General features: G+C 47.2%; 2 protein-coding genes across 2 annotated transcripts; both read left to right on the top strand.

Annotated features, from left to right (window-relative positions):
* Positions 1-14839: 14839 nt before the first annotated feature.
* On the top strand, positions 14840-16738 carry EV420DRAFT_1473279 (uncharacterized protein; the record flags this gene model as incomplete). Its single annotated transcript, XM_060469117.1, has 8 exons — positions 14840-14907; positions 15046-15065; positions 15267-15343; positions 15394-15662; positions 15713-15768; positions 15832-15952; positions 15984-15988; positions 16317-16738. 8 exons carry the CDS (start codon positions 14840-14842, stop codon positions 16736-16738), a joined length of 1038 nt encoding a protein of 345 aa, XP_060339990.1.
* A 455-nt stretch (positions 16739-17193) lies between these two features.
* EV420DRAFT_1473280 (uncharacterized protein) lies at positions 17194-18896 on the top strand (the record flags this gene model as incomplete). The annotated part of the gene is made up of 9 exons (XM_060469118.1): positions 17194-17258; positions 17411-17441; positions 17492-17548; positions 17618-17673; positions 17839-17859; positions 18109-18224; positions 18255-18273; positions 18451-18680; positions 18775-18896. 9 exons carry the CDS (start codon positions 17194-17196, stop codon positions 18894-18896), a joined length of 717 nt encoding a protein of 238 aa, XP_060339991.1.
* Between the last annotated feature and the right edge of the window lie 42 nt (positions 18897-18938).

Genomic DNA, 18938 nt, shown 5'->3' on the forward strand with positions numbered 1-18938 from the left:
GCCCATTGCAGAATGTTGGCAGTTGTTGTGAGCGAACGCTGCCCACTGCAGCCATTCGCTCCAATTGTCCTGTTTGTGGTTAACAAAGACTCGAAGGTATTTTTTGAGTTCTTGGTTAACCTGCTCCATTTGTCCATCTGTCTGAGGGTGATAGGCCATTGACAGATTTCCTTGGATATTCATCATCGCATATAGTTCAGTGATGAATTTTGAGACAAATTGTGGGCCTCGGTCCGAGATGACTTTGGAGGGGGTGACTCCAAATCGACAAATAATTTCGTCATGTAGGATTTTGGCCCACCCACTTGACGAGAGTTCCTTCGTGCATGGGATCAGCACAATGTATTTTGAGAATTGGTCTACGATGACTAGTACTGCATCGTAACCCTTGGATTCTGGAAATCCGGTAATCATGTCGACCAAGATGTGTTCCCAAGGTCGAGATGGTATAGCATTGGGATGTAGCGGAGCTGCTTTCCGCTGTGTATCAGTTTTCGTCCTCTGACACGCCTTGCATCCTCGTACATAGGTTTCCACATCCCTTCGCATTTTGGGCCACCAGTAGTCCCTTAAGACTAATTCCTTGGTTTTTTTGATGCCTGGGTGTCCTGCAGAGACATGATCGTGGTGATGGGAGATAAGTTCTCCTCATAGAGTGTGGTCATGGGGAACATAGATACGTCCATCATAGAATAGAAGGTGGTCTTTTTCAACGATCCCCTTCTTGTGGTTGAGGCTCGAAGCGATCCCTCGGTCCCACCGTTGGTGATCGCTTGTTGCTCTCCAAATTTTGCCATGAATTTCTTCTCCCATTGGCATTATCAAGGCATGGAAGAATTCTGGCTTTAAGAGGACAATATCGTCATTGTCCTTCTTGCCCTGGTCATGGTCGGCCCGCCAACTTAGGAGGTCGGCCTTCCTATTAGATGCTCCTGGCTTGTGGTTGAGCATGAAGTGGTACTCCGCTAGCTCAGTGACCCATCGCGCTTGTCTGCGGTTGAGTTTCTGGGGCTTGCAGAAATATTGCAGATTTGAGTGATCCATCCAGATTTCGAAATCTTGATGGGCACCCATAAGATAGTGTTGCCACTCTTCTAAGGCGATCATTATTGCTAGCAATTCCTTGTTGTAAATCTCGTAGTTCCGTTCTGTCGCAGAAAGGGATTTCGATAGGAATGCAATCGGGTGCCATTTTCCTTCCTGCTCCTGCGATAGGATGGCCCCGATTGCCCCTTCGCTGGAGTCTGCCTCCAAGCGAAACTTGTTATAGTTGTTTGGCATCGCCAAAACGACTCCCGTTGCGAATTGACATTTGAGTTCCTCAAACGCTTCTTGTTGTTCCTTCCCCCATGTCCAAGGGTTCTTCCCTGTGAGTTTTGTCATTGGTTTGATGATTGTGCTATAGTGCCAGATAAATTGCCGGTAGAAATTGGTGAATCCTAAGAAGGATTGTAGTTCCTGTTTTTTGGAGGGTGCTGGCCAGTCCATAATACCAGCGATTTTTACTGGATCCATTTTAACAGATCCTTCACTGATAATGACTCTGAGGTACTCTGTTTTGAGTACCTCAAATTCGCATTTTTCCACTTTCAAAAACAACTTGTTCTTGCACAGAATCCTTAGGACTTCCCGCATGATTCTTTGGTGTTCCGCCTTATCCTTGGTGAAGATGAGGATGTCATCCAAATAAATGGTGACCTTTCCTTGAGCAATGAGATCTTTGAAGATATCATTCATCATCCACTGGAATGTGGCCGGCGAATTGGTTAATCCAAAGAACATAACCATGGGCTCATAGAGCCCTCGGTTCATGCGAAACGTGGCTTTGAACTTGTCTCCCTTCTTGATTTGGACGTTATTGTATCCCCAATGGACGTCTAGCTTAGTGAAATACCTCGCATCCTTCAGCTTATCCATAAGATCAGAGATAAGCGGTAAGGGATAGCGGTTCTTGATGGTTATTTCATTAAGCTTGCGGTAGTCTTGTACAGGCTGCAATTTTCCATCCTTTTTCTTGACAAAGAAAAAGGGAGATGCCATTGGGGATTTCGAGGGTTGAATTTGGCCGGTGGCCAGGTTTTCATCGAGGAATTTGTCCAATTCCTCCTGCTCCTTTAGGTTCAAGGGATATATCTTGCAGTCTAGACTGGCATTGGCATTGGGGATAAGCTCAATGGCATGGTCCCAAGGCTTGCGAGGGGGAAGTTCGTCACAGTTTTCCTTGGTGAAAACATCAATGAAGTCTCGGTAATGTTTGGGGACAATCTCCTTGAATGACTTTACTTTCTTTCCCTTGTTGGCCTTGGCTGCCAAGTCGTTGGCTTTATGCCCCACCGCTCGTACGTGGAAGGCTTCCTCGAAGTCTATGATGAGGATGGTGTCTCCATCCTCGACTTCAGTTCCCCACTGTTGTTCTGGATCCTCATCTGGGAGGCGGAACGGTACCTTACAGCAGTCACAGCATGCTAAGGTTACCGAACCTGTATTCCAGTTGATAAGTGGGTTGTGCCTTTGTAGCCAGTCATGTCCTAGGAAGATGGGTGTGGTTCCTAGGTCGACAACTGCTAATTTGATACGTTCGCTGTGGTCTCTGATCTTGAGTCGGACTTCAGCGAATTCGGTGATGTCACTGCCCTTATTGCGAGTACCATCCGCGTTATAGACCAGAGTGGGGTGAGCCGCTTTATGCATGGTAATACCATGATCATGGGTCCACTGTCAGTCAATAGCACTTCCGGTACAGCCACTGTCGATCAGGGCCTTCGCAGAGTGATGGGCCATAGTATCAAAGGTCTCCAACTGTAGAGTGATTGTGATATTTTGCCCTTTTGCTCCGTGGATGTACTGGGGTGGTTTGGTAAGCTGGTCCATGTGTTCCAGCTTGCGGTATTCATCCAGATAGGACTCCCCGACTTGGTTCTCCAAGTCGGTTACCAGCAGCTCATCCACCTCCGTTTGTTGTCGGGGGTGGGCCCACTGTTTGAGAAGTGACATCTTCTCTCCTGGGGTCTTGGCAAGTCGCATAGCTCACCGAGTCCAGGCAGCTCCGAAGGGCTTCAGCCATTGGGAGCCCTGAGAGTACTCCACCGATGCTGGCAGTATCGGGGTCTTCCTCTCGTCATCACAGTCCATAGGCCGCAAAGGCCCTGCTCCTATGACCATGCAACCGGTCAGTTCCTTTTCACCTCGGTGCGGACACCCACTCAGGTTAGTTGGGACTTCACTGGATTTTGGAGAGTTCCGTAAACTCTTTAAATAACTAGGATCGTCTCCACCGTTAGTGCCATCCTTAAAGGGGAGACATACCTGAAATGGGGAGTCTCTCTCCCCTGTTCGACCTGCTTGTTCCTTGTGGGCAATTGAGCTTTTTTGGCTGGTGTCCTCTAGGGTAGAGGTGGCTGCTCCTCGGCTATCCTTTCTACTTGGTTCCACATGTGGTGCTGGGTTATCTCCAGAGGCTTTATAACAGTCCGCCATTGGGTCCGCTGGGCTCCACCGGCCCTCGGCTTCATCTCTAGGCTCGCCTGGACTCCCCGACCTCACCATCACCAAAGTGGTCTGTTGTCAGGGAACCTTGATACATGGAGGAGATGCCAGTTCACCATCGTCTGGATCCACTGCCGCTATATGCGACTTTTCCGGGAGTTGGACTTTGTAGTCCTCATTTTGACCTCCCATATGGCGGACGTCACCCGCAGGGAACAACGACGTCGCACCCCCAAGGTTCCACCCTTGGTTGCCTGTTGAACCAGTAGACTCCTCTGCATCATACATGTGCCCCAAAGGGGTATTTGCAGTGGCTTGGACACAGCAGGTACCATCAGCACTAGGACTTGGCTGATGGGGTTCATTGCTAATTAAAGCAGCGGAAATCCCATGTACGCTGTTAAGGGGCAAGTTCAAGGGTCCCCCTCCTGCTTTTATGCAAGCGTCAGGTGGAGGGGACAGGCACAAGTAGCCCTGTCAATCCTGGGCTTCGTTCCTGGTCATGCCTGGACTCTTGATCAAACGATCAAGAGTTGCTTCTGGATCCTCGATCGTTTGATCGAGATCCATCCCACACTGGTATGGCCTCGAGCTGCTAGTCGGGTCCAACCCTTTCGTGCCTGACCCTTGGGGTTCATTGCCCGATGGGCGGTGGTAATCCCCTGATACACCGTTCTTGTTTTGCGATTCCTTCATAGTGCGAGATGAATGCGATGTATTGTTACAAGTATCTACAGATACAACATAAGTATGAACGTTCATGTCATAAGGCGCACCATGATAAACCCCAGCTGACAAAGTAGAATCGCAGAGTCCTATGCCGGCGTCTCTTTTATTTCCTTGATCTCTGTCGAGCTAGCGAGGTCTTCTTCCTCTATTTCTGCTAGAACGGCTTGGAGACAGGTTGCGAAAGTCGATGGCTTCTTCTTCAGGAATTTCTGCCATTTCGACTTGTCGGGCAGGCATTTATTGTCCCACCCCTGGTGTCCGGTGTGTCCGCACTGGAAACATCGCTTTTCTCTTTTGAGACGATCGATGTCCATAGGTTCGCCTTCACCGCCGTAGGTGAATCCAGTGGCATCCCTTCTGCCCTTCGAGCCACTCGAAGAGCCCCCCGCTGTTCCAGGCTTGGAACCAGCGGTCCCGCTGGGATACTTCCCGCCTTGAGCGAGATGAACTCAGTAGTTCTCGTCCATTTGTAGGACCCTGCACCTCCACTCCCAGTAGGTGGTAGGCTGCATATTGTCTCTGCCCATAATGATCTCCTTGACCCTGGGTCGGATTGCGAGGGCGACGACCTCCTCCATTTCTGCGTCGTTGTCGAAGCGTTCCGCTTCTATGGCCAGCTGTTCGAACCTTTCAAAGAATTTGATGGCCATTTTAAACTGCATTTGTTGCAGTTTCTTCCATTGCATCTGCTTGATTTGGACCTCTGCTACTTCTTGGAAACGTGTTTGAACGTTTTCCTGGAAGGTCTCCCAAGTGGGAAGGCAATGTCTTCCACTGTGTGGGTCCTTGTAGTGTCATTGCTGGTGGACCCACCAGGTCATTGCTTCTCCACCAAGTCGGTGGCCTGCGAAGACTACTCGACTCGGGCCATACCCATAGGCTTCATTAAGCGTGAAGTATTGGGCAAAGACCTCGAAGTAGTATTCGCAGTGGCTGAAGAAGCGATCCAAGTCGCTAGCCTTCCCATAGAATTTGTCAGGGACCTCTATTAATGTGGGTTTTACGTTTCCCCAGGGGTTGGCCTGTCCGTCAGGAATAACCCATCCACCTGGCGGATCAGGTGGTAGAGGGGGATTGGTAGGTCACGGTAGTGATCAGAGATTTTGATCACTACGTGGTGACGGTGGTTGTGCTGGAGGTCGAGGTGGTATCAGCGGAGGTCCTCCTCCACCTCCTCCTGAGCCACCACTGCCTCCTCCAGGAGCAGCAGGTGCTGGTCCACCTGCTTTTCCTGTCGGCGCCAACTGGGAGGCTTCTCCAGCCATGCTATGAGCATGGAAGGTTCCTCCTCCTGCCACTTCCAGTCCTAAGGCACTGGAAGGTGCCCAGGTAATGTCAGGGATCAGATTTTCTGGGCCCACTATTCCCAGGTTAGGGAATGACTCCTCACCATAGCGCCTCCCTGGTGCTATGGGACGGTCAGGGTGTATTTTGTTCCAATCAATGGTGGCATAATACCAGGTTTCGGTGCGAAGTATCTTGTCTTCTAACTCGGAACCCAGTTCTGCAGCATTGTATGCTTGTCCTTGGTCAGACGTGGTCCAATCTACATTGTACCGTAGTTGTCTGCTGGTCCATTCTAACATTTGCTGCCATGTTAGATCATATATTTGTCGGTCCGTGAGCTCCTGTGCTTGAGCCCTGGACGAACTTGGGTGGGTCGTAGGAGGGGCTTCTACTGGGACGACTGGCTCCATCCTCCTCGAGTCGCTGGTCGATGACCATTCCGGCTCAGGTCCAGGGGTCTGTCCTGTTGTCATGGTCGGGTGGAAAACCGATGATCTGGTATTGGGAGAATATCCTGTATCCTGCATCCCAGTCATTGTTCCAGTCCCATACACCCCTTGCATATCTGTAGTACTCATTCCAGATCTCCAGGGCGTCTTCACATCTCCAGACCCAGGGCCATAGGTCTCGGAGTGGGAGAAAGCCGTAGTATCCATTGGGTAAGAACCCTCCTTCTGGGGCAAGGAGGGGTTCGAGCTCGACGGAGGGTTCTGCTCCCTCATACTCGTCGGCGGCCAAGGTCCTGAGACGTCGGCAGATGGAACAGTTGCAGTAGGAGTACAGATGGGGGGTCTGGTCAAGCTCCCTCGGGACGTGGTTCAGGAGGATGATAGGGTCCAGAAAGGGTTGGTCTCCTGCAAACCAGTCGAGGATTCTGTCTTCCTCTGGGGTGTCTCCTGGGAAGATAATCCACTGTCCCTGGCCAAACAGGGATCCTGAGTAGGTGTAGTACTCTGGGAGCTCCTCATTATTACTGTCGGAGTACTCGGTGAATATGATGTCCTCAGCTCGTCCGAGTATGACATCGGGTCCATTTTCGACGGCGTCATTAGTGGAAGTTTCTGAGATGTGGGCAAAATGTGGCTCTGCAAAATCTCTGAGGTCGGCAATGGTGATAATTGTTCAGGGTAAGACTTCGGACTCAGGACGGGGGGAGGGCCAAACAAAGTCTGACTCATGGATGGACTCGTCGTCCCACCAGGACGGGGGTCCTTCAACTCTGTAGGTTCCATCGGGGGTGTGTGACGTGAAAGAGGTTGGAGCGTCATGCCACTCCGGCTCAGGAGATTCATCTCTTCGATGTCCTCCTGCGTCAGGTATTCCCCATACTTCCCCTCATTCCCAGGCAGGGAGGAACAGGTTTTCACCTTCTTCGAAGGTGGTTCTTCACCTGGTTTGTCTGTGGATGATTTGATCGAATACGTTGTGGTAGAACCCACTTGTTCCTCTCCGGTAGAGATGCTCTCCATCATTGTCAAACCCTGGGATGGCTGCGGATAATTCTGTGGAGGCGATGGATGGCTCCTTGGAGTCATTGTTGTCGCCCCACGTCGTGTCATCCCAGGATCTGTCCGCATTGGTCCAGTATTCGGTGGTAAATCTGGGGTCGACTCGGTTGTCTCCATCGTCTGGAGGGATGCCAAGTCATCCGAGCTCTTCTTCCTGAAGGGATTCTTCGCCTTCACCATCTCGGTAATCCTCTCCCTGAAGCTGGAGCATGGGGGGTTGCTCTTCTCTGTTGGGTAAGGGGTGTCGAAATGTGTTTCGCTCCCCCCTTGGCTGTGGTGTGAGGGACCGGAGTCGGACGGTGCTTGTTGTTCGTGAGGTTCCTGTTGATGAGCCATTGAGCCCATGTACTCTCCCTCTTCCGGGGGTCAGTGCTCTTTGGCAGCGGGTTGGTCAGGTAAAATGGAGAACTGCAACTGCAGTTAGTAGTATCAAGGTACTGAAGGTACTTCTGAAGATAATGGCGGTGTGGTCTGAGGGGGTGAGTGGCATAAAGTTTGTTGTACCACAATGAATGTTTATGATCTCGGGGGATGGTGGGTGCCATTTTCGAATAACGGGCTGAAGGTTTCTTTTTCTTTGGAAGTATAACAGTGACTGCCTTGAAGCGGTACAGTTACCGTTGATGACGGTAAGGGTAGTAAGGGCAAGCTTCGGCTAATTGTTAAGCACTAACTCGAACCTTCGCCAAGGCTGATCTCTATCCTGTCACTTGCGTTCAGTGATTCAGTGTTAGAGAGGCATTTGGTAGATTGCAAGAAGTTAGGCATCACTTTATAGCAAAAGCAAGGAGCTTGTAAGAGTTAGGAGTATATAACCTTAGCCGAAGCTGGGGTCTAAGGCCACAGCGTAGGCTAGCTTAAATACATGTTAGACTCGTACTAAGAATAGTGTCTACAAGGGCACATGCAGCGAGAAGTGTGTCTTTCAACGAATGAGGAGTGAGGACACTAAAAGAAGTGTACTCCCGACGAATGAGAGTAAAGAGCGCACATCACCTGCAGCTGCGTGGGACTCTGTCTGAATAGGCTGCATCCCGTAGACCGCCCTTGACTGGCGGTCGACTCTCGTCCAACTACTAAGAAGCATGATGCCATCAAGAGAAGCATGATGGCACATGCAGGTCGCTGGGAGGCTGGGAGGCGGCAGCATGAACTGGGGTGACGGCAGCCGGGTAACCGGGTAAAGAGTGTGCCGGCAGGATATTATAGGTCCGAGAGATAAGATAGGTAGGTCCGGGGCTCCAATGGATAAGGATAAGATAAGATAAGGAAAATAGGGGTAAAACCATAATAGGCATGGTAACCCTGGCCCGATGTAACTGCAGAAAAATCCCTTTCTACTTACCCGATGAAGACCCCTCCATGAAGTGGGGAGAAGAATACGAGGAAGGAGACACCATATTAGTTGTCAACTTCAAGGAAGCCTTCCATGTGTGTGCAGTGGGGAGCAGGGCAAACAAAGTAGCGGTGAAAGCAAATGCTGCGAAAGACACCAAGATATTCAATGATGAGCCTAAACTTCTGTGGCAACGGCAAAAACCCAAACTCTAGAGGAGTTCACGGCAAATGGTGCATAGTGGCAATAAAGGCTTTGTTGTTGTGTGAGTGTTTCGGTGCACCTCCGTGCGATGAATTCCTCAAGAACACAAGTATACACTGCGACTTTTCAGTCAGCGAAGTAGTACCCTTAACAATCGAGTACTAGAAAATGTTGGCTGTAAGCCAGGAAGGGTCTCGATAGATGAGAAGGAATGGAATCCGGTATAACTGGGAATACCGGCAAACCATGAATGAAGTGACGGCAATTTAACTAGTAAAAGCCATGGGCGATGTTGACGGAATTAGAGAAAATGCCGTCAAAGAGAAATACCATTGGCAAGATAACAAATACCGTGATGGCAAGAGACGAAGACTGTAGTCGAGAAATGAGAAACTGGCAGTAAAACAAAGATAAGATGAACTGGCAATGATATGAGGGGGAACTAGTGACGGCAAAACAATGGCTGAGACTGGGCTGGACTGAAACTGAAACTATACTGAGGTTAACAATGGCAAAACGAAACTGATACTAATCCTGAGTCTACACAGAGACTATCCTATACTGAAACTGATGGCAAGATACCAAATACCATGACTGATGATCCTATACTGAAGCTGTTGACCGAAATTCCATGACAGATGCTACTGGCAGCAATAATGATTCTAATCTGAGTCCACACGGGGACATAATGATCCTGAACTGAGCTGGGTAAAACGATGGTGATGTAGAAGGTGAAAACTGATGAAAACGATCCTGGCTGGTGAAAGTGAAACAATGCTGGTGGATTAAAAGATAAAAGTGAGTTGTGGACACCAAATTCCATGTATTGGCACAATATGAGCATACACCAATACCGTTAGAAGAAAAGCCGTGACAGAGAGTATAACTTGGAGTGACTATGTTGTTATTGTCTATCTCCTAGTGAGTACAAGCGATAACAGTGGTCGATAGCATGGATGATGGCTAGTGTCCAGTAACTTCTGTCTAGCAACTACTACTACACTAGCTTTTATACTACAAGTCTGGAATAAAATTAGAATACTTGAAATGAGTCCTTAGTAAGTCCTTAGTACATCGATTGGTAAGAAATGATACAAAACACGTGCTCCCAGAGTTCTAAAGTAACAGCACCCACATGGTTTTACTGCATATAGACTTAGTGATCAGAAAGAATTCCACCGACATACGGATTCTTGGGCTGCTGTGTTGCTGCGGCAAAGTACACTGAAGGTAGTACACTGAAGTAGATGCATGCGGCATTGTCTTGGCATTGTAACAGCCTTAGTAAAGCTGGTGGAAAGGTCATGGTATTAAGTCTTTTGCCATGGAATAGGTACTTTGGTGGTGGCATTCTATTAAGTGATGCTTGATGCTGATGTCAGCAATGGCTGTGCTGAGCGATCAATGATGGTCCTAATTCCATGAGATCTGCAATCAAGTGCCTGGCAGCAATAATGAAGTGGCACATATTGATGCAGAATACGAGTTGGGATGGATAGTTGGTGGTAAAAGTGGGTATTGCTGTGATTGCAATTGTTGACTTAGTGAAAGTCCGCTAAGTGGACAAGGCATTTATTATAATGCTTAAAATCCGTGAATTCTGAGCGTACAGAGCCTTGAGGCTCATCATCGAGGAGATAGTACCAGAGGAGTATCACGAGTTCAAGGACATCTTTGATAAGGAATGCTTCGATGAACTCCCACCCTGCAAACCATGGGATCATGCCATTGAACTAATTCCCAATGCCAATGCCAACCTAGACTGCAAGGTGTACCCTCTCAGTCCAAACAGACAGGAGGAGTTGGACAAATTCCTGGATGAGAACCTTTCTACCAGGCGAATCCAACCATCAAAATCCCCTATGGCATCTCCTTTTTTCTTCATAAAAAAGAAAGATGGGAAACCATGCCCGGTACAGGACTATTGAAAGCTCAATGAGATGACGATAAAGAATTGGTACCCCCTCCCACTAATAGGTGAGCTCATGGACAAACTAAAGAGCACCAAATACTTTACTAAACTGGACGTCTGGTGGGGATACAATAATGTGCAAATCAAACAGGGGGACGAATGGAAGGCAGCATTCCACACCAACAGAGGCCTGTACGAACCCTTAGTAATGTTCTTCAGGCTTACCAACTCCCCTGCCACATTCCAATGGATGATGAACAACATCTTTAAAGATCTTATTGTGGTGGGGGAGGTCACCGTATACCTAGACGACATCCTTATCACCTCCAAGACAAAAGCCAAACACCGAAAGGTGGTAAAGAAGGTGTTGGCCATTCTGCAAGTGAACCATCTGTTCCTCAAAGTGGAGAAGTGCGAATTTGAAGTAGAGGAGACCAAGTATCTGGGGGTTATCATCAGTGAAGGGAAAATCTGGATGGACCCTGTCAAAATAGCCGGGTTACTAGATTGGCCTGTTCTCCATAAAAAACAGGAGTTGCAGTCCTTCCTCGGGTTCTGTAACTTCTACCACTGGTTCATCAGGGACTATAGTAAACACGTCAAGCCCTTGATGTCCCTGACTGGAAAGGCCAATTGGATCTGGGGCAAGGCCCAACAAGAGGCATTCGAAAAACTCAAAGAACTCTTCAAAGAGGACATCATATTGGCGATCCCTCTCAACAGAGGAAAGTTTAGAGTAGAAGCGGATTCAAGTGAAGGAGCAATAGGAGCTGTACTATCCCAAGAACAGGAGGGAAAGTGGAGGCCAGTAGTGTTTCTTTCCAAATCCCTTTCCACCACAGAGCGAAACTATGAGATATACGACAAGGAGTTGTTGGCGATAATGCTTGCCTTGGAAGAGTGGCAGCATTACCTGATGGGAGCAAGGGAAGACTTTGAAATTTGGACGGACCACTCAAATCTACAATACTTTCGAAAACCGCAAAAGCTTAACTGGTGGCAGGCCCAGTGGGTAACGGAGTTGGCAGAGTACCAATTTACTCTGCATCACAAACCTGGAGCCCAAAACTGCAAAGCGGATCTTCTATCATGCCAGGTGGATCATGATCAAGGAAAAGGAGATAATAAAGACATTGTGCTGCTAAAAGCAGAGCATTTCCGAGCCTTGGTAATGCCAACCGCAGAGGAGATCCACAAAAGGATTAAACTAGCCATGCATGACCCTTGCAAGTGGGATCACAGAATCTCCGATTCCCTGAACCACGAAAAAAGCATTACCAAACAACAAGATATGCTTTTCTATGATGGAAGGATCTATGTTCCCCAGGACAAACCATTGCAAGGAGAATTAATAGCGCTAAAACATGATCATGTCACTGCCAGACATCCCGGGATTGAGAAAACCAAAGAGCTTGTCCTTCGAGACTACTGGTGGCCTTGAATGTGCCGAGATGTGGAGGCATATGTCAAAGGGTGCGAAATGTGCCAAAGAATGAAGGCGGACCGTTGACCCAAATGGGCACCCTTACACCCGAATGAAGTGCCAGTATGACCATGGACCCATATCTCCATCGACATGATTACCAAGCTACCGAATTCCAAGGGGTATGACTCCATTCTCATCCTCATGGACTGATTCTCAAAAACCATTATACCCATTGCATGGACCGAGGAACTCACCTCCTTGGGCTTTGCAAAGATCCTATGTGACTACATATACGTCCCTTACAGCATCATGCCTGAAAAAGTCATTTCAGATCGAGGATCTGTGTTTGTCTCGAAGTTTATGAAGGAGTTCTACTGCTTAATCCAAGTAGAGGGAAACCCCTCAACAGCCTATCACCCACAGACAGATGGACAAATGGAAAGGGTTAACCAAGAAATCGAGAAGTACCTGAAAATGTTTGTCAACTATCATCAGAATGACTGGAGCGAATGGCTACCTCTTGCCGCATTTACTCATAATAACTGACAGCACTCAGCTATGGAATACTCTCCTTACAAGGTGATATTCGGAAGGGATGGACAGGTGATCACAAACACTCAACCCCCCGGCATGGTACCCATGGCCGCAGAACTAGTAAAAGGAATAAAGGAAATACAGGATAAAGCTAAAGCATCCCTGGAAAAGGCTGCAGAATCCATGAAGATGGCATACGACAAGCACAAGCATGAACCCCTCAAATACCAACCCGGGGACAAAGTTTGGCTTGATGTGACCAATCTACAGATCCCTCAACCTACAAACAAACTGGGGGACCGATGCATTGGACCTTTTACCATCGTTGCAAAAAAGGGTGCCTCTGCATATGAACTCAAACTTCCTACCAGTGATACGCCGTCTACGCGTTCACACCTAGATTTTGTGATTTTATAACAATACTGTTGCAGGTCTATCCTATACTAGTCGTATATCAAGGGCTATAGTTGAGACTTCGGACTGATAGTCAAGTTAGCATGCTACTAGTTGAGTCAGGACTTAGGAATGATACCACTAGTGGGTCAGCCCTACCAGCCGACTGGACTAGCACCTCCAAAGCTAGTATGACTTAGTAAAATACGGTCACTAGTAAAGAATACAGCTGCTAGCGCCCAAACAAGAAGTAAGAACCCACACAGATCTCGACTATTCAGTCACTAGTGGACCGATCTGGGCATGAACGCCTAAGTCAGGATGACTAGTCACGTGAGAACTTCTGAAAGGACTTAGAAATGAACCAGTAAAGGCATAACCCTTAGCCCAGATCCGGCTAGTGTGATACAGATCTCATACGATCGGCACTAGTATAGCTGGGCTGCGCCCCGATCACAATCGAGCAGTTGCTACAGGCACGGTTACCCGACTATTTGTATAGCCGTGTCACTAGTGGAGCACCCCTGGGCAAAGGGTGTGGAAACGACCCAATAGCGGAGTCCCTCGACCCGCTATCTGACAGAAAGAACAGGCTAGGCCGACTATTGCGTGATTATTCACCATAATTCATGACTAGCCAAGATATCCTTACCAATATTACCCCTAAAGAATCTATTTATATTTTATTCTGTACCTGTCTCTGTAGTATATAAGTAGTAGAAGGGGCAGCCTCGCAGGCAGGCAAGCCATCCCCGCGATTGTGACCTACTAGTCCGTATTCTAGTGCCCCAATTAAAGGCTTTTGTGCTTAACCTCGACGAAGTGTCTACTAGTCGCTTAGTCACCTATAGTATTGAATGAATTGAAGTGTCTTAAAGTTACTATTCCGTCTTGGAGTGACTCAGAGCATTTCGAAGTTAGTTAAAGTATTTTCTCAGAGTTAAAGTATTTGTTCTTAGGCCAAGAGTGCCACTAGTCGAGCCTAGGGTGCTGCTAGTCAAGTGTAGACCACTTGTGAGACCCAGTATTTGGCCTAGAGTGCCACTAGTTTTGAAGTATCAGAGTTAGACCGAGCGCAGTTGCTCAACCCAAGTCACTATTCATCCAATCGTGTCTTAAAACCCCGCTAGCGCGAGTATTACATCTTGTGTAGCTCACTAGTACCAAATATACGTCTTTAAACAACCTTTCCCTGATTTGTTGAAGTCTGCAGAGTGCTTCTATCGTACTTGAAACACCCGAACTCAATAATATTGGTGATTAGTGTAGAGTAGTAGAGGGTTTTGGTGTTGTGGTGTTCATATCCATTCACTAGCCTTTTGTCACTCGCCGTTACCGAGCACATCACCGGGTGGAAAATTCATAACCGCTTCAATAAATCACTGCTCACCCCATATGTAACCCCTGAGTTTCCAAACCAACCCCAACCAGAAAGACCACCACCGGAACTAGTAGACGAAGAAGAGGAATATGAGGTGGAAGAAATTGTAGACAAAAGGGACAAGATAGTGGGTAGGGGGCGAAACTGAAAAACCATCATGGAATATCTCATCAAATGGAAAGGATACCCCATAGAGGAAAACTTGTGGGTAAAGCACTCCGACATGGCAAATGCGGAAGAACTGGTCAATAATTATGAGGCCAGACAGGTGCAAGCTGAATACCAAGTTCGTCAATCTACAGAAGGGGACAAAGCCAGCCATAACTCGGATCACCTTAGACCAGTAGGTAATGCAGCCACATCCGATGGATACCCAAAGACCTTGCTCCCGACCCATGCTATCATCACAGATGAAGATTGGCCAGTGGTGGAGATGTTTATCAAGCAGAAAGCAAAAGAAAGAGATGCCGCACTGCTACACTCATATTCATCCAGTCCTGTCTCATGGGAACTAGAACAAGATGTACTTGCCCAACAAAAATGAAAGTTTAAAGCCACAGGAGAATACACGACTGACGTCAACTACCTAGCCCAGGTCGAGGAAAATTGGGAAGATGAAGAAGATCGGGAAGAAGCTCCATCCATGTACACCTACTCCAGAAATGAAGACGCTCGATCAGAGGATGAATCACTGGACACCTTGATGGGGACGTAAGGCTCAGTCAGGACGACTGAGCTTATGGAGGGGGTAATGTTATGATTTTCCAATTTTCTTACTGATTCCTGCTTACTCATATGTTTTCATTGTACAATATCATCAGACATTCATTCTCACAGCACTATTATTAGCTTACCCATTGTGTATTTAAGTAGAGCCTACACTGGCATAAACCCCAGCTACAGCTAAGGTTTAATCTACCCAGTCTTATCTCCATGCTGTGCAACTCTTTGTCTTGTTGCCATCCTTGTTATTCAGATATTGACCTGCATTGTCCTGACTCCACCAAAGTGCAAGTGGCAGGCCTTGTTTGATCATTATTTGTTGGATTGGTGGCTAACATTGGAATCAGGTCATGAAGGAATAGTACAAGCAGTGGAGAATTTTCATATAGTGGCACTGACCAAAGGGCCTGATGGGGAGATTGAGGTTGGTATTATCTGATTCCAAATGCAGGCAGTTAACTAATGATTTTCTAGGAGTTCCAGTGCCCCAGAAATTCAGTTTCGCGTCAATCTCAACACACTCAAGATTATGATGACTATGTTCTCAAGCCGACAGCTGCACCAAATGCTAGCTGTATTGGGCAGCGTATTGTTATTGTGGGTTATGGCCTGGTGCTCAGGGGCAAAGGGGGGTTGGTGATAGATGTCATCATCGAGGAAGGACTTGCAATGGTCATGGTCACATTGGACGATGAGCCTGATGTTCCTCAAATGTTTCTTCCTGGAGAGCTTACAATAGAGGGGTATATATTCATAGCCCTTGCTTCAGTATAGTGCTAATACTTCTTTGTAGACAGGGTGAACAGCTTGATATCAGGGAAACATCGAAAGCCCTTGAACAGATCAAAGGTCTCATCAAAACCACTGGCGAGACTTCTTAGATTGGGATACAGGTTACTGTCTTCCAAACAGGGCATCTACTCAGAAACAAGATCAGCACAGTCAGAGATGTGATTTGCGGCCAAGATAGCAACAGCAGACTGCATCTCATCATTGTGCTAGAGATGTATGACCCTGCAATAACAAATAAAGAGTATACAGTGGACTATGAACATGTTCTGCAGGTCGAGTGAGTGTCATCATTTCTAACTGTGGAAACAACCTAAAGCTTCTGCAGGACCAAGCTCCTCTTGAGATTGCATCAGCTGCTTATGCGTTCACAGATGGCTTTTCTTCCTTGACAGTCTTTTCTGCAATCCAGCTCTGAAGAATGCATGGCTCACTTGGGCTAAACCCAGCTGGGCCATTTTATCAGATACAGGGCTGCAACACCACCCTCCCACCTTGATCCGGCCTGGGATCCCTGTTCCAAGACACCTCTCTCCCTGGACAAAGCTCATCTGTCTCTGGATCTCAATTTCATCTGGGCTATGAACACCATGGTCATTGGGCCACAGACCCACAACTGCTAGGCCATGAATTGTGCATCAAAGTCAATGGCAAAGCAAAAACTCTCATCTTTCGTCAGGGCAGGAACAGCTCACAAGTGGAATGCTACATCTGTAAAGGCAAGAAAAAAATAGAAGCAGTCTCTGCTGAGCTCATAGAAGCCATGCATCCTGCCACTCCTCACAATTATAAACATTGGATTGTGATCAAAGGACAGCACACTGGCAAATATGTCCACTCCATTCGCTATGAGAAAGGGGCAACACCGAAAATGCCGATTTGGTGGACAGTAGCCATAGTCACTCCTGTGGAGGGCCAGGTAGATGAGCAGACAGGAGAGGAACTGCACCTAGAATCCACAGATCTATGCCTGGAGAAAGAAAGCAAGTCTTCCAGGGAAACCAACATGCTGTTCAGCCAAAAGCTATAGGAGGAGGCGCCTCGTCATTGACACAGATCAATTCATAATGTAATATACCAATTGTACTGCCATACCCAATAATGTAATCTAGCAGTATAGCATATTGTAACTTAGGAGACATATTATTTTATCGTATGGGTACTGGCCCAACTTGGTTAAATCTGCAGATGGCAGAGAAAATGAATTTTGGGAGGATTCATATAGGCACAGTCATCATATTCTTACACTTTTTCTTCTTTGTTTCTGGCCTCCATCTGAAACACGCATGTCTCACCATTGTGTTTTATGGTATGTCTCCCTCTGTTGTTCATTTCATCATTCTGATGGGCTAGACAGGTACAGGGGGTGAAGACTCCTGTTGCAAATCTTATTGTTTGGGTGTATCCTATGTGTATTTAAGGGAGCCGTCGATTTTGAATCTAAGAATCCTTCCAATATAGTACAGGTCTACAATGTGACGTACAATGCTCCCTTGTTTCATGCAGGAGGTCACTCAGAACCCTGTGAGCAATTCTGGGCTGACTTGTTGGTATGTGCCTCTCATGATACAGAGTATGGAATGTTAACCATCTAGCAGCCATACATTCGCAATCACATGGTTTACAGACCAGGACGATCATCTGGTGAAGTGATAGAGAGGATTTGGGCAGGTAGTGCTGTAACAAAGAATAGCTCCTATAGGCTGGACGATGAACGAGTTGAGATAACTTGGGTGAGTGATACCTTTATGTGTTTACCATACGCATCTTGATATACATCCAGGCCTCGCAAATATCAGTTGACTGGCCTTTCCCCCACCTCAAGCGTGTTGTTGCTAAGGTCTGGAGCCTCAAAGCCAACTGGTGCACACATCTCACTCTCATTGACTTGCTGCTGATGTTTGCTTAGCAAGGTTACTGGCGAGGTCTTTCGTTGTCGTTATCTTCACAACTGAGTGCTCCAAGGTAAGGGACCATCCTCATCATTAGTATATGTCTGAAAATCTTTCAGACAATGCAAAGGAAGATAATGAGGCCATGTTGGCTCTGGGGGATTGATAATGCACGTAATATGCAAAATACATTCAAGAATAGTTAATAAATGATTGTTTTTGCTATTAATATAAGTAGTCGATATGAGAAAAATGCATTGTAAGCTCTTAATTTTGGTCTACAGGTAGAGCAGTGAGTTGTCTGCATTTCAGATGTACAGGAACTAATTGAAAGGGTTGTAGGTACTATGTGGTCAAAAAAATTCTTTGTTCACATCAAATCTGTTGAGCCACTATACAGATGCCACTTGTACCAAGAGCATACTGCCAGGAAGAGCAAAAACAAGTGACTCCCAGCCCATGTCAATCCATTTGCCATCCCAATAAATCAAATAATCCTTGATACTAGTCAACTGAGGATTGTGGTCCCTCAGGAGCTGTACATTGTCACACAAGCAGACTCTTCCTGCATGATTTGGAGTCACCAGAAAACTATGTGGTTCTATGCCATTCTGCATGAGTCAAGTCAGTTCAGAAAAACCTGCTAGCAAAAAGGTACTAACTTCATCCCACAGTAAGATGGTTACTTTGGTAGACATTGGAGCCTGGATCTGCACACGTATTTCAAGGAGACGGGTAAGCAGGTCTGAACCTCCAGTGAAAGGGGGGCTGATGGGTATTAGAGTACTGCAGACCAGAGAAGCTGACGGATCTTTGCACTGAAAATGAAACTCATGAGAATGATACACAGGCCATCTGAAGTTGGGGCAAAGATGAACCATTTGAAAATACTGCCCAAAGTAGGGACCTTCAGCAGTGCATATGATTGGCATGCTTGGAGGGTGAGGGGGATGCTCACTGAGCTGTACTTCGGGAGCAGGACCAACCAACTCGATGAGTTCCGCTGTGATGCTCTGTTCGATCCCCTCCTCAAGGACCTTCGGACTATGAAGAGGGTATTTTCCATGGAGATTGGCAAGTGTGAGAGACATGAGAAGTTAATGAAATGATGCAGTCAGTGTGGCTCCCCATCTCTTTTAAGAGATGCGATCTATGTTGATGCTTTGACCTCTAGATCAAAGCACTCAGGCACTTTGGCACACTCAAAGCCAAGTCAAAGCTCAAGACAATGGCAAGCCACTCCTTGTGTGGAGCTTTGGCTCTGCAGTGCCTGGCTTGGAATCATCTTTGGTATGACTTTTCAGTTGCCTTTGAAAGATCAATAACATTGTCTTTCTC

Source organism: Desarmillaria tabescens, assembly GCF_030435595.1.
Source record: "Desarmillaria tabescens strain CCBAS 213 chromosome Unknown EV420scaffold_1, whole genome shotgun sequence".
Lineage (NCBI taxonomy): Eukaryota > Fungi > Basidiomycota > Agaricomycetes > Agaricales > Physalacriaceae > Desarmillaria > Desarmillaria tabescens.